Source organism: Panthera onca, chromosome B4, assembly GCF_046562875.1.
Source record: "Panthera onca isolate mPanOnc1 chromosome B4, mPanOnc1 haplotype 2, whole genome shotgun sequence".
Lineage (NCBI taxonomy): Eukaryota > Metazoa > Chordata > Mammalia > Carnivora > Felidae > Panthera > Panthera onca.
In genome coordinates this window covers 136,789,060-136,809,128 of record NC_138345.1, presented here as the reverse complement: position 1 = coordinate 136,809,128, position 20,069 = coordinate 136,789,060, and the positions used below count along the sequence as shown (strand labels likewise).

Below are 20,069 nucleotides of genomic sequence, written 5' to 3'. Positions count from 1 at the left end.
TGTCAGGCAAACGGCGTTGCAGCTCAGCGACAATCCTTTCCCCGAGACACAGGCCAGAAAGCCAAGAAATTCCTCCGAAGGTTCGAGGCACAGCGACAGCAGGACCCAAAAGACGCGAGGGCGGGCTTTGGGAGATCAGGCTCCGCCTCCTCCACCCCGCCCATCAGAGCTCTGAGGGAAAGACTTCCAGCAGGGGTTAGAAAGGCCTTGGAGAAGGAAAAGCAGGAGGAACACAGGACACCTGCGCGAAGGCCCGACGGTGCAGTCTATTGGCAGCCCCGAAGAGCTGACTGCGACACAAGGCGTCGCTCAGGAAAAAAATCCGCCAGCCCCAAGCCGTTGCCAAGGGGTGCGCGGGGCCCGGGGGCGGGACAGGGAGAGGGGGTCTCGGCGGGGGTCCCGGCACAGCCACACACCAGGTGTGGGATGGGGGGGGGGGGGGGGGAGAGACACCCGCTCTCTGGGGCCTGTGCGTCCGCACCTGTAAAAACGTGGGCCCACCTGCCCACCTCTCCGACACGAGGCACCAGAAAGCCCCTTGCAGGTGGGCCTGCACAAGCACGAAGGGCACCCGGAAGACAGCCGCGAGCCCACGTTTCTCTGCCATGTGTCTTGGGGGTCAGTAATCTGGGGGACACGGGCCAGACCCGGCCACCTAGTACCGCACAGCCCTGCAAGCTGTGAAGGGTTTCACGTTGTCAATGGCTGGAAAAAGAATTAAACAGACGATAGTTCAGGATATGTGAGAATGACACTTGGGGCACCCGGGTGGCTCGGTCGGTCGGGCGTCCGACTTCGGCTCAGGTCGCGATCTCACGGTCCGTGGGTTCGAGCCCCGCGTCGGGCTCTGGGCTGACCGCTCGGAGCCTGGAGCCTGCGTCGGATTCTGCGTCTCCCTCGCTCTCTGCCCCTCCCCTGCTTGTGCTCTGTCTCTCTCAAAAATAAACATTAAAGGGGCACCCGGGTGGCTCGGTCGGTCGGGCGTCCGACTTCGACTCAGGTCATGATCTCGCGGTCCGTGGGTTCGAGCCCCGCGTCGGGCTCTGGGCTGACCGCTCAGAGCCTGGAGCCTATTTCAGATTCTGTGTCTCCCTCTCTCTGTGACCCTCCCCCGTTCATGCTCTGTCTCTCTCTGTCTCAAAAATAAATAAACGTTAAAAAAAAAATATTAAAAAAAAAAATAAACATTAAAAAAATTAAAAGAAAATGACACGGAAGTCACATGCCAGGTCCACAAAGTTTCACTAGAGCAGAGTTCCAGCCCCGTTTCCGTATTATCTGTGGCTGCTCTAGTGCCCCGTGGCAGGACCCGGTAGTTGCCACAGGAGCCTGGTGGCCCACAGATATGGGCCGTCTGGCCGCCTCTGCCCCAAACGACAGCTCCGGACAGAGCCCCGGCCCCGAAGGGAGGGGACCCCGAGCTCCTTCGGCCTAGCTCCCGGCCCCCTGCCGCACAGCCGAGACCCCTCCTGCCCCCCGGGCCTCCCCGTCACTCAGCGCGGCCCCGAGGCCCACCCCCGAGGGCTGGAGGGCACACACCTCCTGTCGAACTCCTTGTAGGTGCTCTGGAGCCAGCCCAGGGACGGCTTGTTCCGGCTGTTCAGCCCATAGTGGAAGTAGACGATGGTGTAATCGCTCTCCACGTACTGGTCCAGCGTGTGCTTCAAATACCTGGGCACAAAGCACAGACTCGGTTTCGAAAACCACGCTCCTGCCGTCGCTGGAACCAAGTAACGCGTTCGCCACAACAGAAGCTGTGGGCACCGGGGACGGGCCGGCACCGGGTCACGTGGGGACACGTCCAGGGCACCGGGGAATCCACCTGCAGGGGCCCTGTCCTCGTTTGCTACATGAGGCTCAGTGAGGTTAGTACCGAAGGCCACGGTCACACAGCACGTGGCAGGCCAAAAAAGGGCCCTGAAAACACATCCGTGTCAAATCTCTGGAACCTGTGAACGTGACCTGATGTGAAACGGGTCTCGGCAGGTGTGTGATCGAGGGAAGGCTCCTGAACAGGGGCTTATCCAGGATCATCCAGGTGGGCGTGTGTGCTGACGGGACAGACAGAAAGAGGGGAAATCACGGAAGGGGGTGTGTCTGAGAAGACACAGCGGAGGGTGACGCCCCCCGACCCCGGGCCAGGACCACGGGCAGCCATCAGAAAACAGAAGCAAGGAGCCTCCTCTCCTGGACGGGGAGCTCCCTCTGGAGGAGCAGGGCCCGGTCGACACCCTGGTTTGGGACTCCTGGCTCTGCCAGAATAAACGTGTTGCTTTGTCCCACAAACGAGCAGTAATGAGCTGCAGCAGCCTCAGGGGACTCTCGGAGGACGCACCGGGATTCAAACCCAGGACGGACCGCTCAGCCCCCCACCTCGGACTCCCTGCCCTTCTGCCGCACCCCTAGAAGCAGCCACTTCCTTCCAGATCAGCTCCGAACGTTTTCTTGTTCCCGTAAAGCAGGATCCTGAGTCTGCTCTGCGGTCACCTGACCGCACGCCACAGTACAAGTTCTAGAAAGCTCCGTGGTCACTTCCCAGCCCTTGGTCCCTCTCCGCCTAGCCGTGGGACCCGCTTGAAAAGGCCGCGTCCAGCCACCCGCAGGAGGCGAGCTGCTCCATCGGCGTTTTGGCCAGGGCCCCTGACATCGAGCGGGCCGGAACGGGCTGCCCAAGTCACCACCCAGAAGCGCATCCTGGAATTCAGCCCGGATTCCGTGCCACTGTGGCAGGGATCACACCTGCTTCTGCCGTGAGCCGTGCGAAGGCGGCCTGCCCGGAGCCCTGGGTCCAGCGGGTTGTGGGCCGGGTGCGCACAGGGATGGAGTCCGCAGAGCTGCTCCAGCAGAAAACCCCAGCAGCCTCTGCCTGTCTGCAAGGGCTCAGCTGCCAGCCCTTCACTGCAGGGACACTGCGGTGGGCCCTTTACCTCACCCAAAAGGGCGTCAGCTTCTCCTCTGCTCATCTGACTTCAAAGCATCGTTAGAGGGCCCTCTGCCCAAAACACTGGCTCTCTGAACGGCAGGCCTTTGCACGTATTTACTCACTTAACCCCGTGAGGCAGGCACCATAGACCCATTTTACAGAGGAGTCAACTGAGGCCCGAAGAGGCGAACCAGGAAGGGCAGAGCCAGGATGTGAAGGGAGCAGCCTGGCCCCAGAGTCCACTCTCCTGCCCACACTGTCCCACCCCCAGAGAGCCACATGCTCCTGCCCGTCGTCTCTGAGGTATAAACGTGACGCAAAGCCATCCTGTCGTGACCCTGGTTTCGGCTTCCCTGTTGTGGGAGGAGTTCCAGGTCCCGGATGCTCTCCGGTGTGCTGGTTCACACACCCTCTGGACTAAGCCATCGGAGCACCATTCACTAAGGCCATCCCTTCTGTCACCCTCGCAGACAGAAGCCAGCCTGAGATCTCCAGTTCCAGAGTCCCGCACCGCCGGGGACTCCCCGCTTCTGTAAGGACAGTCACGGTTGCAGTCCCCAACTCCCTTGCCGGGGGAGAGCAGGGGAACGTCTGGCCAGCTCGCTTATCCACGCCGGACGCATCAGTAAAAGCAGGCACCCGTGGCCCAAAGCGCTCCCCAGTTCCTTCCACAAACACGCTGAGCCCTCCTGGTGTCAGAACACATCTGCCAGGCGCGCTCAGCACAGGAAGCCATTAACTAAATTACGGGTTGAGCTGCAGAGACACGACTTATTTCTTCACCCATTTCAAAAATAGGAGCGCGCATCTGGCCACAAGAAAGCCGCCGCGTGGACAGGGAGAGGGAGGATGGCGTATGCGGCGACAAGGTTTTCCGTGGAAACGTGGAGAAGGCTCAGCCTTAGGGCTCTTCCTAGCAAGGCCAAGAAGCCCCCAGGCACCTCTGAGTAGATTAGAAAAGATGCTCCTTCTTCTAGCTAGACGCTCTCCAGCACTGGGTGAGAAGAGCACCAGCTGAATGGCGGCCCCTCACGGTGATGCCCTTGTGCAGTGAACAACCTCCACAACTGTTCACAGAGGCCATGCTGACCACTTCCTTCTGGGAGTGAAGGTTTCTGAGGGAGGCGGGCACGCGAGAAAACACAATGCACCAGCTGTCGTCTGAGGCTGGTTGTTTTTGGACCGAGGTGAAATTCCTAACAGTACCATTTTAAAGCAGACGCTTCGTGGCATTAAGTACATTCCCCATGTGTGCAACCGCCACATCCGTCCCGTTCCAGAATAATCTCATGGCCCAAAAGAAAGCCCCCACCCATTAGGAAGTCAATCACCCCGCCTCCCGCAACCGCCAACCTGCTCTCTGTCAAGGTTACTTCCCTCTTTGCAAGGAAAGGAATTCCGAACACATTCCGGCCCAGCGGTGTGACTTCAGCGAGAGCCGACCCGCGGGTCGTGGGTTATGGGATGCCACAGAAGGAAACAACCCGGCAAGGGGACGTGTCAGCCTTGGAGGACCCCAGACGAGAGCTCTCTCCTCATCCGGCTTCCCTCCCCCCGCGTGCCCTGTACACACTGTGGGCGCGCTGGAGGGAGGCCAGCACCTCGCGGGAGGGCCGGCCCGCTGTCCGGGGTCACCGGCCGCCCGGGATGCGGGCGCCCCTCGGGAATCCCGCGGCAGGTCTCGCCGCGCAGCGGCAACAGCGGCACCGGCTAGAGACTCCTGAACACCCGCGGCCAGGCTCTTGCCGTCACCGGTGCGCCTCCCGCTGCCGTTGGAAGAGGCTTTGACAGACCAGGTCGGATGCTCGGGTCAAGGGGATTCTCACCAAACCACCCGCCCGGAGGCTCCCGAGTGCTTCCGGGGCCCGCCCGCGCTTTCACTCGAGCTGGGGGCTCTGCGCTATGTCGCGGGGGGAGGAGCAGGTCAGCCAGAACGGTCGTGACCCGGAGTGGAAGCCGTACCCAGACGTGAGCCAGGGTCTGGCCGTGCGAGGGAGTCGCAACCGGCGTGCCGCCAGAGGGCAGATTCGAAGGCAAGGAGCAGCCGCGTGCGCCCCACCGGCGCGAGACCGCCACCACCACCAAATGTGGTGACCAAGGCGAGTCCCGCCGGCCCCCAGCCTGGGCAGGTACCCGGCAGGGCCTCGCTCGCGGCGAGATCCGCTGCGCGAGAGGACACCGCGCCTGGAAACGCAGCCACGGGGGGGAAACTACACTCGGGCGGTGTTGCCCTCGGAGAACGTCCTCCGCTCCAGGCCCCGGGCAGCGGCTGCGGTCAGTACACGCGGGCTCCCACGAGGCTCATGGGGTCGATCGAGAAAGGAGGCACCGGAAGCACCCTGGCCATCACGCAGAGCGTGCAGACGTCACAGGGACAAGACGGGGGGTGACGGCGGCCGAGGCCGCACGCAGGTAAGCGGAAGGCCTTCCTCCCGAGCAGAGAACACTAAGCAGATGCAGGAGACGGGGCTCCCTGTGGCTCTGAGAGGGAGGGAGGCTTGAAAGGGCCCCGAGATCTAGGCCCAGCGCTTCGGACTGTGGACCCAAAGCCACCCAAGGCTGGAGAGGCCATCAGTCCCACAGGTGGCTTTGCTGACCTGGCAACAGATGTGACATCCATCCGGGGACCCGCTAGTCAATGTTCATACGTGAGCCTTGAGCCCTAAACGTCCACCCTGTGCTGATAGTGAGGGAGAGGCCTGCACACAGGAAGGGGGATACACACGTGTTGAGGGGCAGGCAGCCTATAGGGTGTGCGTGCACACAGAGGGAGTGTCCATGGCAGGTGTGTGCACAGGGGGCGTGTGTGTGCATGGAGAGGGAGGTGCGCACACGGTCGTGGGGAAGGCAGACCACAGGCTGTGCGTGCGGATGGGGTGTGTGTGTGCACAGGGGTGTGTGTGCACGGGTGTGTGCACGCACACCGGGAGGGCACACGCACACAGGGGGGCGTGTGTGGAGGGACACAGGCAGGACTTACTCCAGCAGACGCCTGTGGTTGAGCTCGTGGGAGGGGGGCATCCGGCAGCAGCTGAACGTGATGACCCGTCTTCCAAAGCGATCCTCCCCTGCAGGAGCAGACACAGGGGTGAGGCCCGCCCGCACCCGAGGCCTCCCTCCTCCCCTGCAGGAGCAGACACGGGGGTGAGGCCGCCCGCACCCCACCCGAGGCCTCCCTCCTCCCCTGCAGGAGCAGACACGGGGGTGAGGCCCGCCCGCACCCGAGGCCTCCCTCCTCCCCTGCAGGAGCAGACACGGGGGTGAGGCCCGCCCGCACCCCACCCGAGGCCTCCCTCCTCCCCTGCAGGAGCAGACACGGGGGTGAGGCCGCCCGCACCCCACCCGAGGCGTCCCTCCTCCCCTGCAGGAGCAGACACGGGGGTGAGGCCTGCCCGCACCCCACCCGAGGCCTCCCTCCTCCCCTGCAGGAGCAGACACGGGGGTGAGGCCCGCCCGCACCCGAGGCCACCTTCTCCAGGGACACCCACAGGCATTAATGGAAACAGGAAGCCTCCTGAGCAGCCGGCCGAGCTGAGAAGCCCAGGTGGCTGGCAGGCGGCACCTAAGGAGCATCTACTGTGGATGCTCTGTGCACATTAGCCAAGTTCATGTTCACCACCAGCCTGCACGCTGGGAGCAATGTCTCCATTTTACAAACGGGCAACGGGCCCTGTGCAAAGCCACACGGGGCTGAGGGCCCCAGGACTGAAACCTGGACGCCTCTGCCTTCAAAGCTAGTGTCTGCTGCCTCCTCCCCACACCGAGTGTCCTCCGGGGCGTCCCCAGGACTCCGGGCCCTGGAGAAGTCTGGGTGGCCTGGGGGACGGTCACTCCTGGACAGGACCTCACAGGGTGCAGGAGCCCTGATGATCGGTGCTGCCCCCCCCCCCGGCGTGGCCCAGGTGACCCTGTGACTGTCCCCACACAGTGGTGCTCACCACGCAAGGGACAGTGGAGGGGGGACGCTCCCCAAGGGCCGGTGTCTAACCATGTGCCCCAGAACCCAGGCTCGCTGCCCGCTGCCTGTGCCCAGATTGTGTCCGATAATCAGTCACTGATCGACTGAAAGGCGCGTTGTAGAGCCTGAGGAGAACAGGTACTGTCTGAGAAATCACACAACTGTGAACTCACTTTCGTGGCGAAGAAGCGTTTGCATCTGTTTCAAGGGTTTGCTTGAAATGGGAAGGATGAGAACTCTGAATCGGGCGAACCAGAAATGCACGCACGCTCATGCCCCGGCCCCCTGCACACGCCCGGGGCAGCTGCTTGTGATTTAGGACACGTGTGGCTCTTCCCAGGGGCCTGGAAGCTTCTCTGATATTCAGAATTCTGGCGCTGTTCTGGTTTCCAGACACAGCACCTTCTCATCTCATGGGCTCCTTAGGGATTCTGGTCATGCTTCCCATTTGTTTAGAAACGCCCTGTTTGGAAAGACTGCACCGCGAGCCACACGGTGATCCGCTTTGCCAAATGGGGGCCTCAATGGCTGCGCCTGGAAGAAGAAAAGCGTCTCCCACGTGCTGTTTCTGCCATCTCGGGGGCCAGGGGCCCACGGCCAACCTGAGTCTGGGCTCGCCTGTGGGGCCCGAGGGAAAAGGACGGCATCGCTTCTCAGGTTGGGAATCGTCTGTGTGGCTACTCAAGAAACAAGGAATCGATTCCTCCCAGGGTCGAAAGACATTGTTAACGTCCGTGGTAAGAGGTCAAGAACACACGGCACCATCATCCGGCATCAGACCAAGCGGAAAGTCTGGGATGCGCGAAGTCATATGGCGAATGGAAGACCAGGTCAGCAAACGCTCGCCGAAGAGCCACCGTGCACTCAGCTCTGGGGAGAACGACCAGACGCGACACCCGCCCAGCCCCACCGATCTGGGCGAAGGGCAGTGATGCGGGGACGGGGTCTCGGCCCAGCCCCACAAGCCCCCGAGAAGCCGCGGGGGCTCTGGCAGGCCACGCTATTTCTGCAGTGACTTCCACGTGGTTGGGCTTAGGCCACGCTTCTCAGGTGAGGGGTTCCATCCTTCACAGGACGGTGCTCGCTTCAGACGGCGGACGCCGGCCGGAGGTCCCCAGCCCCCTCCCCCTTCTGACCAGCTGGCTACAAATCCAGAGGTCCCCACTACCCCCTTGTGATCGATAGTCCACTCGCTCACTTACGTTTTACCATAAAGGATACCAGTCAAGACGGGCCAAGAGGGGAGACGCGCGGGGCGCTGTGTGGGAGGGTCCTGCTCACGGAGCCCCCGTGCCCTCTCCCCGTGCAGTCTGGAACACCGCCACGTCGCCACCGCCCAGGGCAGGCGCATCCAGAGTGGTTCCGGGGTTTCATCACAGGGACGTGGCTGACTGAACTGTGACCCAGTCAAGGCGCAGCTCGACCGATCAATCCGGAGGCACTGCCGGCTGAATCCCTGGCTGTGGACTGACCGCAGTCTCCAGCCCCTGGAGGTCACGACGCCCAGACTCTCTGACCCAGTTGGTCGCTCCTGGCACAGCAGCTCCATCCTGAGCTGTCTCAGTGGCACCCGCGACACGGCGGTCCCCCGTGAGCCTCCCCTCTGGCATAAAGCAGCAGGAGTCACAAAGCTCCTCCTATCACTTGGGGATTCCAAGGATTTAGAGGCTACTTCCCAAGAACCGGGGACAAAGTCCAGACACATTCTTTGACCCCGCCGCGTCTCACGACCCCGCACCCCCACCGTGGTCAATCGTGCCCGAGGGCTGCACCGCGGGGCAGGGACGGACGTCACCCACCAGGCCAGAGGAGCAGAGGCCGAGCTCCAGAGAGAGGAGATGAAGCTTCCTCTTCTGCGGACGGGGCCTGGCTGAGGGCAGGGCAGGCGTCTGCTCACGGGACGCCCTGGGCAGCCGAGGAACAGCACGGGGTCTGATGCAGACGTGCCATCGCGGGCGGCAAGGTGTGACGGGAAATGATGGTGAGAAGAGGTCGAGGCCCCAGGGACGAGGAGGGTGAGGGTCTGACTTTACCCGGTTGACGGCGGGGAGCCGTGAGGAGGGTAAGGGACACCATCTGATGGGTTATTCTGCCGGCCCTTTGGCTGCGGGTGAGGATGGCCTGAAGCGGGATGTCCCAAGTAGAGACTGCGAGGGGGATGGGAGGAGCAGGGGACAGAGACCCCCAGGACTGGGGAGGGGCCCCCAATGCTGGCTTGGGCTGCTGGGCCATTCACGGAGGATGGGGGAGGTGGACACAGGAGCCAGGGCCAGTCTGGCAAGCTGCGGGGGGAGGGGCGAGGGGGAGGGGCAGGGCCAAGAGGGGAGCACCGGGCACAGCTACGGACAACCGCTGAGACAGCATCAAGGACGGAAGGTCCCTGGTGCAGAGTGACGATGGCCTGGGAGTGGACGCGGCGCCAGGGGGCCTGTGGGCACGAGGAACAGCTGCCCAGGCCGGTGGATCCCAGGGAAGAGTGAGCTCCCCCCACCAAAGCCACCCAGTCAAGATCCACAGAGGGTCCTGGTGGGTGACACTGGGGCACCACTGAGGCTGAGAAGAGGCAGGAAGCAGAATGTCCCCACCCCAAGACGGCGAGAAGCGAGAGACAGGAGCAGAGCAGAGCTCAATGCCAGGCAGGGCAGAGCCTCACAGAGGAGCGGGGGGCACAGGCACAGGGACCAGATGCCCCGCCACACAGGGGCGCAGCAAGGCCACCCCAGGGCCCAGGGTGAACAGCAGGAAATTCCGGGCAAGAAGTGTGAACTCAGGCTCCCGGAAAACCCAAGGGACTTGGTGTCCAGGGACCCCAACTCTCCGGGCCAGGCCAGAACACAGCGGGTCTCCATCAGACCCCAGAGCCCTCCCCAGACCACGCGTTCCCTGGTTTGTCGAGGAGGGCGGGAGGGGCTCACGGCCTGTCCCTGCTCCCGGGCCCGTGGCTGCTGACAGGCCCCTTGCTGGCCAGCTCGGGTCAGCGGGCCCAGAGGGCAGGGGGTGTGCAGAGACGGGGCCGGTCAAGGTCAGAAGGATGAATCCCCAGCCGAGGAGTCTGGACTCAGTTCGGCCACGCAGCGTGAGCCCCTGCCATCCGCCATCTGCGAACAAGGGTGAGAAGCTTCCCTGGGCGGCGCACGACGCGGGCACGGGCACGGCACTGAGGCAAGGACGCGGGGAGGGGCTGGGAGGCCGGCGCCTGCATCCGGCCCGGGTCCTTGCCCTGTGGGGGCCTCCTGCTTGTATAAACCACTGAATGGCTCCCTCACTCATCACGAACACTTACTGTGCGAGGTTCCTCAACTTGCAAGATGCTGAGTTACTATGGAAGGCCTTCTCCTCTCCTCAAAACCAAAAAGGCAACTAACTTAACTTTTTCTTTTCCTTTTTAATGTTTGTTTGCTTATTTAGAGAGAGAGGAAGAGAGGAAGAGAGACAATCCCAAGCAGGCTCCGCACCGTCAGCACAGAGCCCAACGCGGGGCTGGAACTCACGAACCCGTGAGATCCTGAGCTGAGCGGAAATCAAGAGTCGGATGCTTAACTGACTGAGCCACCAGGGTGCCCCAGCATTTTCTTTTCGTATCAGTAGACTTCCAAACGTCCCGCCAAACTACGCCCACAGCACTAATCAGATTGAACAAACTCTCACGGCAGGTGCAACGGCAAACAACCTGGGTCCCTTATACTGTTCTCTCCGCAGCTGACGCTTCGGAAAATTTCCATCATAAAAAGTGAACAAAAAGCGAGGGAGGGAGGCACAGGCCGGCCCTGGCCCCGGGGACAGAGTCCCTGCCCCCCACAGCCGGGCAGCCCCACACCAGCCTCTCTGCACCGGCACGCAGTAAGTGCTCAATAAATGCGACCCGTTACCACGTGCCAGGCCCGACGCCGGGTGCCTCCAGGTGTGCTGTTTCGTTTACAGAAGAGGAAACTGAGGCCCGGAGAGGCCACGCGAGCACGGGGCCGGGTCCACGCTTGCAGCTGGCTGACCCCCGGCCTGCACGGGGTCCTCTGCCCCTGAGGACCCCGCAGTGGCAGCAGGGAGGCCTCCCGCGTGCACGCCTGCGCGGCAGCCCTGAGGCATCCCCGGGACGTCCGGGATCCTGCTTATTAAGCAGTCAAGGCGGCATCTGCATTAATGACATCAGTCAATGTGAGTAAACACCCCTTCGTCGTTCTCTGGTAACACGGGCCAGCGTATCGAAAACGGGCTTCAAAGTGATATAATGTGCAAGGAAATGAAAACCATCAATAAGATGCAGATTCTCCGAGGCCTCAGTGTAATTCATGACCCCTATCCCTCCCCTCGCTGTGCACAACACAGCATCGCTCACTGTCTCCAAGGCGGGAGAGGCCCGGTTTATGAATAAAGAAATGCTTCCCAGAGCCATCGCCCGGAACGCGCTCCAGACGATCCGTCATCCGCTCCGCGTGAAGGACGATTAAAATGCATAATAAAGGCAGTGGCCATCTAACCAGGAGTGATTTGGGAGTTCGTCTCCTTGGGTGTCTGTTTCAGGGCTGCTCATCTTTTTGCAGAGAGGAAGGAAATGCGAAGACCCATTTTTCTGCATCCTGCAGGGAAGCCTGGCTGGGGTCTAACCTGGGGGCAAAGATCTGGGTGTGGGGTGGTGACCTGTCACCCAGTGGAACCAGATCCTCCTGTCCTCCTCTTCTCTGCCACTCGCCTCCTCTGTGTCTCTGGATCACATCTCCAGCCTCTCTGCTGCTCTGGCTCCAACCTTCCCCCTGCCCACCCCACTCTCCACCAGGTTAATCTCCCCCTGGGCTCACAGCCCGGCCCCCGACTAAGCTCCAGACGGTGACCACTGAAAATACTGAAATCAGGGGCGCCTGGGTGGCTCAGTCGGTTGAGCGTCAGACTTCGGCTCAGGGCACGATCTCAGGGTTCGTGGGTTCGAGCCCCGCGTCGGGCTCTGTGCTGACAGCACAGAACTTGCTTGGGATGCTCTCTCTCTCGCTCTCTCTCTCTCTCTGCCCCTCCCCTGCTCACTCTGTCTCTCTCTCAAAAATAAATAAACCTAAAAAAAAATTAAAAAGAGCAATGAGCCCCCAACTTACTTCCTAGGGCCCCTGGCTCTTGATTCAATCTCCTGCACCCCTGGAAACCTCACCCTACCGTGCGGCAAACCCTTCCCAGGTAGGTTTCTGCTTGTCCTCCAGGCTGACATTGAAAATCTCTCTCAAAGTCATCCCTTCTTCTCCACGCCACCGCCACAGCACAGGCTCGGCCCTCTGTCCTGGCTCCCGCTGGGTCCCCCTGCGGCTGCCATCAGCACCCTCCACACCGCGGCAAGAAGGGTCGCTCTAAACCACAAGCCCCACTCCTCTGCCTCAGGCTCCCCAGAGCCACCAGGACCAAGTGCGAACTCCTGAGCACACCCTTGTGAGGCACTGAGAACACGGTTCCCGCTAAGCAGCCACCCTCAAAAGTACAAAAAGATCTAATGGGAAGCGGTCTGTATGCGATGGGCTTCATTTGTAAAGACTGGGACAGGTTAGGGGCGCCCGGGTGGCTCAGTCGGTTAAGCAGCCAACTTTTGATTTCGGCTCGGGTCATGATCTCGCGGTTCATGAGTTCAAGCCCCACGTCGGGCTCTGGGCTGACAGTGCAGAGCCTGCTTGGGATTCTCTCTCTCTCTCTCTCTCTCTCTCTCTCTCTCTCTGCCTCTCCCCTGCCCGTGCAGGCTCTCTCTCAAAATAAACTTAAAAAAAGAGAGACTGGGACAGGCTGAAAGGAAAAGCATGGAGAAGGCATATCTACCAACGCCAATAAGGAGAAAGCTGGTGCGGCTGTCCTGGCTAGATTAACGTCAGACATGTAGGCGAGGAGTCACCAACATGAGCGCACGGCCGTTGGTAAAGGAGGGCGTTTAGGAACACAAAGGCCAACAACACATCAAGAAGACCTCACAATCCGAAGTGGACCTGCCCCTAAAAACAAAGCATCAAGACCCACGGAACGAGTGGACAGAACCAAGGGCAGAAACGGACACGTTTTGATCGTGGGCGCTTTGAACACTCCTCAGTCGACAGCTGATGGAAGTAGGGAAGTTAGTAAGGACACAGAAGGTCTGGACGCCGTCAATCAACGGGACGTCGCTGAAACACACAGAACACGCTGCCCGATCCTGGGACACACATTCTTGCCAGGTGTATGAGGGACGTTCACCTAGACAGCTTTCAGGCTGCAGAACCTGTTGATACTCTTAAGGCTACTAAGGGCCTCAAAAGGCTTTAAAAAAAAAAAAAAAAAAAGAGTGGGTTGTTTCTATAGAGGTTGACCATACTAGAAACCTAAAAGAAGAGATTTAAAAATTTTTATTCATTCATTTAAAAATAACCCACTGCAGGGCCCCTGGGTGGCTCAGTCGGTTGGGTGTCTGACTCTCGATTTCAGCTCAGGTCACGACCCCAAGGTTGTAGGATCGAGCCCCACGTCAGGCTCCGTGCTGAGTGTGGAACCTGCTTAAGATACTCTCTGTCCCTCTGCCCCCTCCCCTGCTCATGCTCTCTCCCTAAAAAATAAAAAAAATGAAATTTAAGAAATTAAAAAGTAAAAATAACCCATTGCATACCAATAATGTATGTTTTGTTCTCAGGAAAAATAACTCTATTTCCTGCCTTCCTTTGGTGGGTACTTGGTCTGTGCTCCCACACTGGGTCCGGTGTTGGGGGAGGGGTAGAGAGAGAGGCGGGGGACACAGAATCCGAAGCAGGCTCCAGGCTCTGAGCTGTCAGCACAGAGCCCGACGTGGGACTCAAATTCACGAACCGTGAGATCACGACCTGAGCCAAAGTTGGATGCTTCACCGACTGAGCTGTCCAGGCAACCCCCCCTGCTACCTAAACCTTAAAGGTTCTCCAGAAGGAACACCGGGGGCTTCAAACGGTTGACCACCTGTCCAACCCCCACCCTCTCCTCATCTCTCGGAGCTGAGTGTGCACAAAGGGCGCCCATCTGTGCCTCCGGGGCCTCCAACTGTTGCAAACCATTCCTCTTTCCTTGACAAGATTCCAGCTCGGTGGGGACAGGAGCTAATGTTTACGGAGATCTTAGTGCAGCAGTGAGGTGTCGGGGTCCGCGCCTGCGATGGCTAACTCCACGTGTCACCTCGACTGGGCTAAGGGAGGCCCAAGGCGGCTGGGAAGACGTTCCTTCTCGGCGTGTCCGCGAGGGTGTTTGCACAGGAGAGCGGCGTCTGAACGGAGTGAGGAAGGGCACCCTCCCCAGCGCGGGCGGGGGCCTCGACAGAACAAGGGGCACAGGGCGAATCTGCTCTGTGCTTGAGCCGGGAGATCCACTTTCTCCAGCCCGCGGACAGGGGCCCCCGGCGCTCCCGGATCTCCAGAGCTTGCTGGGAGTGCCACCGCCGGCTTGCCGAAGGCAGACCCTGGGACCTCTCCGCCTCCACGGTCGCGAGAGCGCCAATCCCTACGATAAACCTCCTCTCACACGTCTCTCCACGTATCGACCCACACGCTGCCCACGTGAGAAACACACCAAGCGGCCCCGATCCCCTCGCGCCTGGTCACAGCGACGCAACACGTTCCCCCAGCCCCACCGCTGGCCGTAGGGGAGGCTCGTCTTCTCCGTCCGGACAGGTGTTTGTTCCCTTTGAGGAAGCAGCACAGCACTGCCCTTGGTTAACAACGCCAAGGAGAGGGAGGGAGGCAACGGGGAGGCAGCCCGACGAACCCACCCCCCACCCCACGGGGCCCACGGGAACGCCGGCACCTGTCGGGAATCCTGGGACCGCCCAGCTGCAACCCACCTGCCACCTGCAGGATACCGTGTCTGGCCACGTCGTAGAAGGGGTGATTCACGCTGAGCGCGGGGTCCTGGCCAGGTGTGGGCACCACCAAGGGCTTTCTCGCTATGCTCAGGGCGGCCGCCTTCTCTTCGTCCCTCTGCAGCTCTGTGGCAGACAGTGAGGATTACGGGAAGTCAGCTGTGCTCTTGAGAAAGATGGGCAACGAGGGAGCCTCCCGGCGTCTCTTCACAGGACAGTCACCGTGCCTCAAGAGGACATCCACTGTGCATCTGCTCAGCGTATACCTACTGTGCGCCCATCTCTGTTGTGCACCCACTGTGCGTCTGCTCGGTGCGCACCCTCCCCTCCTGTGCACCCACTGTGCGTCTGCTCGGTGCGCACCCTCCCCTCCTGTGCACCCACTGTGCGTCTGCTCGGTGCGCACCCTCCCCTCCTGTGCACCCACTGTGCGTCTGCTCGGTGCGCACCCTCCCCTCCTGTGCACCCACTGTGCGTCTGCTCGGTGGGCACCCACCTCTCCTGTGGACCCACTGTGCGTCTGCTCAGCGTATACCTACTGTGCGCCCATCTCTGTTGTGCACCCACTGTGCGTCTGCTCAGTGTGCACCCTCCCCTCCTGTGCACCCACTATGCGTCTGCTCAGTGCGCACCCTCCCCTCCTGTGCACCCCCTCCCCTCCTGTGCACCCACTATGCGTCTGCTCAGTGCGCACCCTCCCCTCCTGTGCACCCACTATGCGTCTGCTCAGCGGGCACCCACCTCTCTTGTGGACCCACTGTGCGTCTGCTCAGTGCGAACCCTCCCCTCCTGTGCACCCGCTGTGCGTCTGCTCAGTGGGCACCCACCTCTCCTGTGGACCCACTGTGCATCTGCTCGGTGTGCACCCACCATGCCCCATCTCTGCTTTGCGCCCACTATGCACCCACCCCTCCTGTGCACCCACTATGCGTCTGCTCAGTGGGCACAACCACGGAGGGATAAAATGAGACCTGGGGGCGAATCCTGTCCTCCACGCTGACAGGAGTGGAAACTGAGGCTCAGAGACAGGGAATGAGTTGCCCAAGGTCACAATGCTCATTGGCAGTGGAGTGTGGAGTTGCACTTGATTTTCCCAACTCCAAATTCCAACCCAGGCCCTCCTGGGAAATGTGGATCCAGGCAGCCGGCAGGAAACCGTGGCTGGGTTGAGGGCAGAAGGGGGTCACTGTGCCTCGAAGTAGGAAGGAGTGCTGTCTCCCGGTTTAATTTTAGTAGGTGAGGTTCCTTCATATAAAACAAATCAAGACTGGGGCGCCTGGGTGGCTCAGTCGGTTAAGCGTCCGACTTCGGCTCAGGTCACGATCTCGCGGTCCGTGAGTTCGAGCCCCGCGTCGGGCTCTGTGCTGACGGCTCGGAGCCTGGAGCCTGTTTCCGATTCTGTGTCTCCCTCTCTCTGTGACCCTCCCCCGTTCACGCTCTGTCTCTCTCTGTCTCAAAAATAAACGTTAAAAAAAAAAAAAAATTAAAAAAAAAATAAATAAATAAAACAAATCAAGACGGAGGTGTTTCCAACGGGAAACAGAACGGGGCCTTCAAATTTCGGGTGAGAGCAGACTGCGGTCCCCAGATGTACTGGGTGGAAGAGCGTTGCTCCGAGATTCACGTCTGCCTGGAAGCTCACATGTGACCTTATGTGGAAACAGTGCCTGTAGAGAGGAAATTAGTTCAGACGAGGTCACACTGGATCAGGGTGGGGCCTACACCCGATGCCTGGGGTCCTGCTAAGAGAAGAGACACGGAGGGAAGACGGCTGCCGGAAGCACGCTGACACGCGAGCCGTGTACGATGTTCAAGCGAGTCGTAGGCAACGGTGCGCCCCAGAGAACTGGAAACGGGAATTCTAACAAATACAAGTGCGCGCCGAGGTCACAGCAGCACCCTTCACAACAGGCGGAAAGTGGCCCCGGCCACGTGTCCGTCGTGGATGAGTGGACACAGTGTGGGCTGCCCACGCGATGCAGTACTATTTGGCCGCAAGAGGAACGTGGTACTGACCTGCGCCACGATACAGACCGCCCTGAAAATATTAGGCTACGTTGAAGAAGCCAGGCCACAGGATGCGGGATTCCATTTTCACGAAGTGCCCGGGACGGATAAATCCACGGAGTCAGAAAGCAGACTGATGCCTGCCCGGGGCTGAGGGAAGGAGTGACTGCCCAATGGGGTGTGGGGTTTCCTTTTGGGGCGAAGCAAATGTTCTAACAGGTGGATACACTACACGTTACGCACGAGCTAAATACTTCCCGATGGCTCCTTTTATGCCATGTTAATTTCACCTCCATAAAAAACCGAAAACAACGGTTCAGCACACGGGGGCCCGGCCACAAGGAAACGTGAGGAGGCAGAACAGACCGGACCATCTTAAGGAAGGCAGCGGACGGAGGAAACAAGGATGCTCTTCCCGCATCCCTAACCACACCGCTGACATCGGGCTCGCTGTCCTGCCCCCGTATGGACCCAAGCGAGAGACGCTTGACTGTGCCGCACGCCTTAAAGCAGCAAGGGGAGCAAACCGGAAGGCGTAATTAATGGCGGGCTCCCGGGAGCCCGAATCGAGCAGCACAGGCAGACGCAGCCAAGGCTCCCCCCAGCATCGGGCGTGACGCACTGATGCTGCGTCGCAGAACGGAAAGTCATTTCTCTCAGGGCCACGGGCCTTCGGCGGATCCTCGGGAGTCACTGCGGGTTATTGCGAACCTTGAGGACTGATGTGCACTAGAGGGAGACGAACGGGGGGGCCTGGCCCCGGTGCGCGTAGCAGGAACAGTCTCGCGCGGAAACACGTGCACACGTGATGCTAACCAAACCGCCAAGGGGTGGGTCTATGCAGAGGCCCTCCCCGCAGCTTGGCCCCTGTCACGGGGTGCCCTCAGCCGGGTGTTCCAGTCACCCCGGGCCTCAGTTTGCTTGTCTGTAAGATGGGGATGTGGACGCTGGCACCCTGGCGGGTAGCCTCAAGCAGTCAATGAGGATGTTATCCCATCTGAGCCTCATAACAACCCAGGAAGGTGGCTCCATCTCAGAGGGGCTCACCCGAATTTGCACAAAAGAACCCTGGAAAGATTAAAAAGGCACTACCTGGGGCTAACGGGGGTGGGGAAGGGGTAAGACCCCAGATGAGGGAGAAGGACAACCTCGCCAAGCCCTTCTTCCAGGGCTAGACTTTTCCAGCCACGTAAGCGTGTTAGTATCTGTTTAAAGCAAACATCCGCCAACGGCCTCCTCGCGGGACGAGGCTGGAAGGAGAACGCGCTTACCTATTTCGGCCAGCTCCTCCAGGTCCGGCTGGGACATGTTCTGCTGCTCTCCAGGGTGGCCCAGCACACGGCCCCGATGCCACCTCTCAGGGGTCCGGGCACGGGGTCCTTCCGACACCCTGAGGGAGAAGCACACGGAACCCGGGGACATTGAACACACACGTGCACACGAGGGCTCAAGGAATGAAGGAAACACCCTTCAAGCGAACGCCAGGGCACAGCCTCCCCGGCCCCCGCTGCCTACGCCGCGTGCACGACAGGACGATGCTGGGGACACACGCTATGCAGAGTCCAGGCCTGCAGTCACACGGGCGGGGGGTTCCTGGCTGGACAGAGCGGACAGGTGTCCTCTTGGCCACCGGCATCCCCCCCCCCGCCCCCGCCGGTAATCACCGGCTTTCCCCCACACACGCACACATGCACGTACGTCCACACGTGCAGTCCGTGTGCACACCATATGCACACACAGCCTGTGCAACGTTGAAGGAAGCTCCACTTTGGGCACCGAGGACAGAACCAGGGGTCTTTGCCTGGCCAGTCACGGCACCAAATTCCCTGAGCCGCGGAGATGGGCTCAGGAGTGACCACAGGCCCCCTGCTGTTCCAACCAGAGTGAACTCTGAGACTTCTATCGAAGCTCCTGAGAATACTTCTTTTTTTCTTAGTTTATATACTTATTTTGAGAGAGAGAGAGAGAGAGAGAGGGCACACAGTGGGGGACAGGCAGAGAGCGAGGGAGAGAGAGAATCCCAAGCAGGCTCCCAGCTCAGAGCCCAGCGTGTGGCTCTAACTCACGAACCGTGAGATCATGACCTGAGCTAAAATCGAGAGTCGGATGCTTAACAAAGACTGAGCTACCCGGGCACCCCTGAGAAGAGATACTTCTTAAATGTGTCCTGCTGTGCCCAAACCTGGAGGACATGGGCCTGGAACCACCAAAGGTCACCACCTGGAACTTGAAAAAATGAAGCCAAAGGCAGAAGACACAGCAAGATAGAGAAACAGTCCCTAAAACACTATGCGCCTGGATCCAGCTGCACCTGAATGCAAAGATCCCATAAATCCTCTCTTCTGCGTAAGGCGGTTTGGGTTACAGACAACCTGTCACTTTTTTTTTTTTTTAACTTTTTGAGGTTTATTCATTTTTGGGGGGTGGGGAGAGAATGAGTGGGGGAGGGGTAGAGAGAGAGACAGCGACTCCGTAACGAACGGCACGAGTTTCTGGATCATGCACGTGTGTGTTCTCTTCTGACCAGTTTCTGCACTCTGGACAACTGTGACCAAGAAACAGCTATAGGGGCGGCTGCTTGCCTCAGTCGGTTCAGCGTCCAACTCTTGATTTCGGCTCGGGTCATGATCCCACATGTGTGGGATGGAACCCCCCCGTCGGACTCTATGCTGAGCGTGCAGAACCTGCTTGGGATTCTCTCCCCCTCCCCCCTCTGCCCCTCACACTCTCTCTCTCTCTCTCTCTCTCTCTCTCTCTCTCTCTGCCCCTCCTGCCCTCCCCTGGCTCTCTCTCTCATAATAAATAAACAAACACTTAAAAAAACAACTGTAGATGGGAGTTAGGAGGCTGGAATGCTGCCCTTGCCCGGCCCCCTCACGCTGAGAAAGGCCACTGTCCCCATTTACCAGAGAACAAAACTGAGGCCAAGGGGCTGTGCACACAGGCCCGAGTCAGCCCCAGGGTGCCTCCACTTGCTCTGGGCTCCTCACAGCTTCTCCCTGGCACGCGTGTGCCTAGGCTCTCCCCATTTCCCACTTCTGGGAGCCATGACACTGACTCCTGAGGTCACCTGACCCTGGAGGCCACGGCTTCTGAGGGCAGGGAAGGTAGATGGGGTGACGGCCGCACAGCCAGCCGGCCGGGGCCGGGGTGCACACGGGGGATCGGGCTTGCTCCCTGGCAGGAACGGGGTGCACAGAGCACCAGGCAGGGGAGGCCCCGCACCGCCCGACCCGGACCCCGAGGCCCACTCTGTGCGCGTCAGGAACGCCGGGCCCTCTTCCCAGTCCAGCTCTCCCCAAGCCGGAGGCAGCTGGCTGGGGACCTGGGAGGACAGGAGGGGGACACCGGGCCTGGCTGAGAGGCCC

At 60.3% G+C, this 20,069-nt stretch overlaps 1 protein-coding gene across 6 annotated transcripts in view; it reads right to left on the bottom strand.

Moving 5' to 3' along the window:
* ARHGAP8 (Rho GTPase activating protein 8) overlaps positions 1-20,069 on the bottom strand; it is a 64,541-nt gene that overhangs the window by 32,690 nt on the left and 11,782 nt on the right. For 2 of the 6 annotated variants that reach the window (XM_078449330.2, XM_078449332.2), the window contains exons 2-4: positions 17,973-18,091; positions 14,677-14,820; positions 5,904-5,991 (exon numbers count right to left, since the gene is read on the bottom strand). In XM_078449330.2, the coding sequence (XP_078305456.2) occupies positions 5,904-5,991; positions 14,677-14,820; positions 17,973-18,009 (269 nt within the window). In that variant the 5' untranslated portion in view covers positions 18,010-18,091. Of the gene's footprint in view, positions 1-1,539; positions 1,672-5,903; positions 5,992-14,676; positions 14,821-17,972; positions 18,092-20,069 lie in introns of all 6 variants that reach the window. The other 4 variants (XM_078449329.2, XM_078449331.2, XM_078449334.2 and 1 more) reach the window with 4 other exon arrangements.